Source organism: Schistocerca piceifrons, chromosome X (genome assembly GCF_021461385.2).
Source record: "Schistocerca piceifrons isolate TAMUIC-IGC-003096 chromosome X, iqSchPice1.1, whole genome shotgun sequence".
Taxonomy (NCBI): domain Eukaryota; kingdom Metazoa; phylum Arthropoda; class Insecta; order Orthoptera; family Acrididae; genus Schistocerca; species Schistocerca piceifrons.
Genome location: NC_060149.1, coordinates 149,651,567 through 149,659,767, shown reverse-complemented (window position 1 = coordinate 149,659,767; position 8,201 = coordinate 149,651,567). Strand labels below are relative to the sequence as shown.

The following is an 8,201-nucleotide window of genomic DNA, read 5'->3' as shown; positions in this document are numbered from 1 at the left end:
ACATGGAATAGACAGACAGCACCAATACGTGACGCCAGAACCCTCAAACACGCTGGCAATCCCCCCACCACCGTCCGTTATTCCTCCACCACTGTCCGCGATCCCCTTCCAGAGGAGCACGATTGGTCCGAGCATTTGCAGCCGAGGTAGAGGAGCGTGCGGTTATAAGCATGTTGTCACTGTCAGTGTCACCGTCACGCACGCGGCACGCGACGCACGCGGCGCACTCCGAGCTGAGATGTCGAGGCGAGAGGACGTGTTTGACGATCGAGCGAAGGGTGTGGCGGATCGCTGTCCGGCGGGGTCAGCTCAGGCGACTGAGTTGCTCCCGTCGGCGGCCCCATCCGGCCCCCCACTTATGACGAACCGGCGCCGACTACCTGACAATGACTTGGACGTTTCTCTTGTTGATGTTTCTCGCTCCCAGGAGCGCATGGAAGTGCGCATGCACAAGCTTGCACATGGGGGTGACTACCCCGGTCGTGAGGACGACGAAGCTGCCATGCTTGCGTACTGCAGGATATGGAAGGCTTCTGCACTGCCGGGCACGGGGCGACAGGCGACAGGTGAGCCGGTGGGGGCCTCGCCAGGCGCACAGGCTGCGTCCCTGGCGACGGCGGTCTCACAGGGTGCGCCACAGGGGCCGGCCGTGCAAGAGGTCGGTTCGCATGTGGCTGCTCCTACGGCCCTGCAACATCAAGAACCCGTAGCCACGCCAGTTTCTGACCCGCCCTGCGCGAAGGGCACTACCGCGGTCCGGGCGGTTGCAAAACCAGCCCAAGAAGCCGCCATGATTACCGACGACGACGACTTGCCAGACGCAAATCTTGCGGAGGCCATTGCTGACGCAGACAGACGTGACGCTGACGATGCTCGTGCGCTCCGGAAGCGCCGGGCTGACGCGGCTGACGACTCTGACGTCCGCTCCCAAGCCTCCGACACTGCTCGGCCGCGGAAGAAGGCCCCTAAGGCCTCCCGCGCCGCCGCTGCCACTGCTGCCCAGACGGTCGAGACGACGGTGTGCGCGAGGGAGCAGCGGTCCTCCTCTGGGCCTGCTGCTGCGCGCCACCTTGATGAGGACGGTTTTGTCACCCCTGCCAGGCGGCACACGGCAAGGGCGGCTGTCCTACAGCCTGCGCTGCCGCTGCCGACCGCCAACGCCTCCCAGGACGCGTCTGATGATGTCTCGGACGACGCCGGGGTGCCACCCCGGCCTCCTGCGCCGCGCCCCCCGCCGATTGTCGTCCAATGGGACGGCCCTTATCGGCTGTTCGAGCAGAAGATCGCCAGGGTGGCGCCCACTGCCAGCGTCAGGACTGCTGGCAATAATCTTTACCGGCTTCTCACGACTTCTGCTGAGGACTACCGTGCAGTCATGGAGGTCATCTGCAAAGATGGCCTCCATTGCTACACGCACCCGTCGGAACCACTCAAACTGCTGAAGGTGGTGTTCCGCCGCCTCCCCCTCCAGTTTGGGGCGTATTATCTACGTGAAGAACTGGAGGACATGGGCTTCGGCATCCGACACACGGGGCTCATGAACTCCCCACGCACCCACCGACCAATGCCGCTGTACCTGGTTGTCCTTGTTGACAACCTGGAAAATCGCAAGATCTTCCAGGTGCGGCGGATTGGGCGGGTCGACGTCGCAGTAGAGCCACTGAGGGCCAAGGGCAGGAGGGCCCAGTGTTTCTCCTGCCAACGGCTCGACCATGTGTCGCGCTACTGTTCGATGCCGCCCCGCTGTGTCAAGTGCGGGGCCCAGCATCAGAGCAAGGAATGCCCGCTCCCGCGAGAGGATAAACCGACGTGCTGCAACTGCAGTGGCGCGCACGTTGCGAGCTACCGGGGATGTCCGGCCTTCCAACGTGGCCGCCAGCAGCACCGTGGCCGGGCTGCCCCTTCCCGCAAGGTGCAGCCTGGCACCAGCTTCGCTGATGCCGCCAAGGGGGGGGGGGGGGGGCGCCCGCCCCCTCTACTCAGCGGCCTGCTGCCTCTGATGGCGCTGCGCTGCAGCAGCCTGCCCCGTCCGATGTGGCTGCTGCCCCTACACCCGCGCCTTCCGCACCGGCTGCTTCCCCCCGCCGGCGCCGCCGACGGCCGCGGCGTACCGCCCCCGCGGCGGAACGTCCGGCCACTGCTGCCCCGAGACAGCGGTCTGCCCCTCGGGCTGTGCCGCTGCAAACGCCGCCTCCTGCGGTCCCACCGCAGCCTGCTGTTCCTGCCTTGGAGGCCGCCCCAGAGGCCCCCACGGCTCCTGATGCAGCTGAGCTCCGCACGCTTTTGCGTTCGTTGAGCCAGCTGCTCGAGCAGCTGCCGGTGCTAGTCACCGCCGTCACGTCCGCCCTCCAGGCCGGCGTTGTTCCTGCGGACCGCCATGGAAAATGAGCATGTACATGGGCTCACCGTGTGCGGCTTTAACGCACGCGGCTTAGTTCCCCAACAAGGGGAATTCCGTCAATTCCTCCGAGATGAGGCGATAGACATCTGTCTCGTCTGCGAGACGTTTCTGAAACCTGGCGTGGCCGTCGGTGTGGCGAACTATCGCTGCTACCGCACTGACCGGCCCACCCATGGTGGAGGCACCGCCATATATGTGAAAAACTCACTGAAGCACCATGCTGTCCTGCTGCCGCCTCTAACTGCGGTGGAGGCCTCTGGGGTGGCTGTCACCACCTTCATCGCCGTCTACAGGCCACCGAGGAGCCACCTCCTGGAGGCCGACCTTGATGCCCTCCTAACGCTGCGTGGGAAACAGTTCATTGCGGGTGACTTGAATGCCAAGAGCCCGCAATGGAATTCTCGAGTCACCAACGTCAGCGGGCGACGCCTTCTCCGCGTCACTCAACGTCACGGCGCTCTCGTTCTGGGTCCATTTGACCACACATTCTTCCCCAACAGAGGCCAGCCCGACGTGCACGACGTCGCAGTCCTGAAAGGCGTCGGGCACTTTACGTCGGCTACTGTCCGCTGCGCCCTGTCCTCCGACCACCTTCCGGTGGTATACGATATGGACGCCGTCGGCGCCTCCCTGCCGCCTGCCCGCCGCACCTTCCGCGGAATTGACGAGGCCCGATTCCAAGCCGAACTGCTCGGCCGCTTTGAAGATACTCCAGATCCTGCCCTGGAGGGGGCCGATGCTGCGCTGGCCTTCTTTACGCGGCACACCCTCAGCGCTGCTGCCGCTGCATCTCCCCGACAGCCGCGGCGGCCCCGAGAGATGTCCCGGCAGCTTCCTCCGCACATACTGGAGGCTATAACGGCCAAAAACCGTCTCTTCCGTGAGTGGCAGCTCACTAGGCAGCCTGCGACCAAGCGTCGCCTCAATCGGGCACGGCGCGAAATCCGGGCCGCCATCGACCAACACCGAAACCGTGACTGGGCTGGCCTTGTGGCCACCCTGAACACGACTGATGGGAGTGCCTGGCGGACCGCCAAGCGCTTCCTCCGCCGCCATCAGCCTGTTCCTCCGCTCCATGTCGGCGGCGAGGTTGTCTGTGCCCCGGACGCCAAGGCCAACGCCCTCGCAGACGTGTTCGCCGACAACTTCCGCCCAGTCGTGGATGTTTTCGACGCCGAACACGTCCAACTCGTGGAAGACCACCTACCAGTTTTCCTCGCCGCCAGGGCCGCTGACGATGTGATCACACCCATCACAGCTGAAGAGGTTGGACTCCAGCTCCGCCGCCTCAACCCGAGGAAGGCAGGTGGCTCCGATGGTGTCACAAACCACCTCCTGCGGCAACTGCCGCCGGCACTCTATCAGCCACTACCGGACACTTTCAACTGTGTCCTCAGCTCCGGGATCTACCCTTCCGCGTGGAAACACGCGGAAGTGGTGGCTATCCCGAAGGCTGGCAAGGATCCGCGTCAGGTGGAGCACTACCGGACGATCAGCCTGCTCCCGTCCCTCTCCAAGATTTTTGAGAGATTGTACGTGGAGCGGCTGTGGCGCCACGTCCCTGCCGAAGGGCTCCTTCCAGCGGAGCAGTTCGGATTCCGGCGGGGCCACTCGACCACGCACCAGCTCCTACGCCTGGTGGAACAGGCGATGAGGGCGCTGGAGTCGCGGGAGTACCTTGCGGCGGTACTCCTCGACGTCTCCAAGGCGTTCGACAGCGTGTGGCACGAGGGTCTCGTGTACAAGCTCCTTGTACATGGGGTCCCGACGTCCCACGCACTTCTACTGCGGTCCTACCTCGAGGGCCGCACCTTCCACGTCCGGGCCGCCGGCGGCACATCCACCGACCGGCCGATTCGTGCAGGGGTACCGCAGGGGTCGGTTCTCGGCCCCCTGCTGTACACCTTGTACACCGCCGACGCACCGCGGGTGGCGCGCGTGGAGTTGGCTCTTTACGCCGACGACACTGCGCTGTTCACCCGCAGCATGAACGTGGTCGCGATGTGCCGCCGACTCCAACTTGCGTGCGACGTCCTGGGGGCGTGGTCCACCAAGTGGCGTCTCAAATTTAACGCCGCCAAGAGCCAGGCGGTCGTCTTTACTCGGAGACGACTGCCTCTTGCCCTGCCGCCTGTCTCGATCTCGGGAGGCCCCATCCCGTGGTCACCAACAGGCCAATACCTCGGTGTGCGGCTGGACCGGCATCTCACCTGGCTACCGCACATCCGCGACATCAGGGGGCGGGCGATTGGGCGCCTCCGGGCGCTCTACCCGCTGCTGAACCCCTCGTCCACTCTCCCCCCTCGGCATGGCCTGACCGTGTACTTGGCCCTCGTCCGGCCGGTACTCGAGTACGCCGCCGTGGTGTGGGGGAATGCCGCTCCGTCGCACGTTGCGATGCTCCAGCGTGTCCAGAATCGGGCGCTGCGACTCGCTCTTCACAAGCCGCCTCGGTACTCCACGAGACTGCTTCATGAGGAAGCTGGCGTCCCGTTGCTACGGGATCGCATCAGGCAGTCCGCCAGGGTGTTCTATGCCTCTGCAGAACACTCTGGCAGTCATCTTATACGTGGACTGGGACACCAAGTCCACCGCAGGCCAACCACGCGTTGGCCTGATCTGCTGCGGGAGTAGCTTCTCCCGCAGCCCCTATGACGCAGTTGACGCAGCGTCCGCCCTCATGCGGGCGCTCACATAGGCCAAACCAACAGTGAGGCCACACAACAGTTCTAGAGGTCCAAACAGGAACAGCTGCTTAGCCTGTCCCTCCTCCTGGTAGATGAAACCAGTGATTTGCAGTGCAGTGCAGTGCAGTGTCACCGTTGTCTAATGCCGGCACGGTAGCTCAGCGTGTTCGGTCAGATGGTTTAGCCACCCTACGTAATAAAAAAACTCAGTGAACCGATCAACGAACAACCTCGGTGTCAACGGACGTCCGCCACGAACAAATTCAATAAACCATATAGGACAAAATGCAATAAAAAAATAAAAAAAAGAAGAAGTGGGTATCCTACTAGGCTCTTGCATCGAGGGTTGTGAGTTTAAAACTCACCGGAACTGTAAAATTTTAATTTCTAGATTCGGTTCGAGTACACTCTAGAAGTATCCAAAAATGTCAAGAATCATTGTACTGGAATGTTCCGTAACTGTATATATACCGTACGTGTTCTGGCCGGAGGCAGTTCGCTCCGCGCTCTTGTATGTGCAAGTGCTGAATAAACCTTTGTTAAGTGAAGTTAGTGTTCGTCATTCATCTAATTACACATTCTTCTACGTAACATTGTTCTGGTGGAGGCGCCGGGTATTGGAACATGTGATAGCGCACATTACCGACGACATAGTTGCTCCCATCAGGCCACGACAGTGCCGCCGTTTACGTGACGAGAAACACGAGTTCGAGCCATATTCAACAGATCGAAATCTATCGGAGACAGGATAAGAAGCTGACGTTACGATGATAGCAACTGTGTGCCACCACATGAGACATCCTTCTGGGTTCTCTGGTGACGATGGCCAAGATCCTAACAACTAGCTGAAGGTATATGAGCGTATCGCCAAATTTAACAGATGGGATGACACCGTGCTTTTGGCTAACGTATTTTTCTACTCGGAGGGCACTGGCAAGCAATGGTGCGAGAACAACGAGGAGAAGTTCACAAACTGGGAAGTATTCCAGACAGAACTGCGCAAGTATTTCGGCAACACACAACGACAGAAGTGCAAGACTGAAGATAAATTAAAGTGCAGGACACAGCGTCCAGGAGAAACTACAGCATCCTACATTCAAGAAGTTTTGGAGCTAAGTAAAATAGTGGGTCCTAGAATGAAGGAGGAAGACAAGGTTGCACATCTCATGAAGGGTGTTGCTGAGGACATGTATCAAGCCCTACTCCTGAAGGAGGTTTCGACAGCAGACGACTTCATAAAATGGTGCCAGTATATCGAGGCAAGGCATCAAAAAAGAATTACACGCAAGAAGTTTGAACGGCTTCCAAATGTCGCATCGATGTCTGTGATGGAGTAAGGAACTGATTTCACAAGTGTTCTTCCTCAGATAGTGAGAGAGGAAGTTCAGAAGGCACTTGGATTGCACGGCGAGCAAAAAACCGAGACACTTCAAGAGGTCATATGGGAGGAGGTGGAACAGACATTGAACCCAATCTCTCGTTTTTCATTTCCCTTTAAAACGGCGAAGAAGTCGAGACCCAGGTGAAGTTACGTTCCCACAATGCCGCATGAGGGACCTTTTTGAGCACCAAGGAAGACTGATGTCTGGAGGACCCAGGATAACCAACCAGTATGTTTCCACTGCGGACGACCGGGACATGTGGTGCGCTATTGTCGAGAAAGGCGGAGGATATTTTATGACGCCCGCGCCATAAGACAGCAGACCGATCTTAGCCGACGCCAACTTCGGGATGACGAAGATGAACAAGACGATGTGGGTGCAGGACGACGTAGGTCACTATCGCCGCAAGCTAGCCGCTGGAGAGGACGCTCCCCAACACACCGATCAAGGTCTCCACCGCCGTTTAGAAGCTCCAGCCGATCACCTAGCCGCCGCAACCTGGAAAACTGCGTCGATATCCTCATGGATGGCCGACCCGCCCAAGCTCTTGTGGACCCTGGAGCATCATATTCAGTCATTTCGGAGAAGTACCGTCACCAGTCGCAGAAAATCATATACGTCGACAGCAAAAAAGGTGGCTAATGGGAAACACGTAAAAGCTGCAGGAAGGTGTGTCCATACACAGCCCTTAGAATCCATCGTCTTACAAGTCTGTAGTCATGACATCAAGCTCGGACGGGACTTTTTGAAAGCTTCTCAGGCAGTTATACAGGGTGTTAAAAAAAGGTACGGCCAAACTTTCAGGAAACATTCCTAACACACAAAGAAAGAAAATATATTATCTGGACGTGTGTCCGGAAACGCTTACTTTCCATGTTAGAGCTCATTTTATTACTTCTCTTCAAATCACGTTAATCATGGAATGGAAACACACAGCAACAGAACGTACCAGCGTGACTTCAAACACTTTGTTAAAGGAAATGTTCAAAATGTCCTCCGTTAGCGAGGATACATGCATCCACCCTCCGTCGCATGGAATCTCTGATGTGCTGATGCAGCCCTGGAGAATGGCGTATTGTATCACAGCCGTCCACTATACGAGCACGAAGAGTTTCTACATTTGGTACCGGGGTTGCGTAGACAAAAGCTTTCAAATGCCCCCATAAATGAAAGTCAAGAGGGTTGAGGTCAGGAGAGCGTGGAGGCCATGGAATTGGTCCGCCTCTACCAATCCATCGGTCACCGATCTGTTGTTGAGAAGCGTACGAACACTTCGACTGAAATGTGCACCAACAAAATGTTGTTTCGTAATTGTAAAAGCACATGTTCTAGCAGCACAGATAGAGTATCCCGTATGAAATCATGATAACTTGCTCCATTGAGCGTAGGTGGAAGAACGAAACTAAAATGAGCTCTAACATGGAAATTAAGCGTTTCCGGACACATGTCCACAAAACATCTTTTCTTGATTTGTGTGTGAGGAATGTTTCCTGAAAGTTTGGCCGTACCTTTTTGTAACACCCTGTAGATTGTGGTCGCTCGAAGATTATGCTAGACGAGATGAGATACTGTGTAAAGGAATATGCGCATCCGAATGTGTGGAGACTATGTGTGCTGGATGAAGTGATCATTCCTGCAGTCAGCGTTAGATAGGTAACTGTCATGTGTCATGCCATGCATCAGCCCATGGATCTTGTAGTGGAATGCAAGAGAAGCATACCACTGAAGAAT

The 8,201-nt window shown here is 57.8% G+C and overlaps 1 protein-coding gene across 1 annotated transcript; it reads left to right on the top strand.

Annotated features, from left to right (window-relative positions):
• Window positions 1-358: 358 nt before the first annotated feature.
• On the top strand, window positions 359-2,261 carry LOC124722230. Its single transcript, XM_047247422.1, has 2 exons — window positions 359-1,082; window positions 2,020-2,261. Exons 1-2 carry the CDS (start codon window positions 359-361, stop codon window positions 2,259-2,261), a joined length of 966 nt encoding a protein of 321 aa, XP_047103378.1.
• The last annotated feature ends 5,940 nt before the right edge of the window (window positions 2,262-8,201 follow it).

Bases quoted from the DNA above. Each gene is read 5' to 3' on its own strand.
- LOC124722230 (XM_047247422.1), top strand. From the start codon at position 359: ATGACGAACCGGCGCCGACTACCTGACAATGACTTGGACGTTTCTCTT. The intron at 1,083-2,019 runs GTTTTGTCACCC...GCGCTGCAGCAG, and splicing joins GCGCCACCTTGATGAGGACG to CCTGCCCCGTCCGATGTGGC.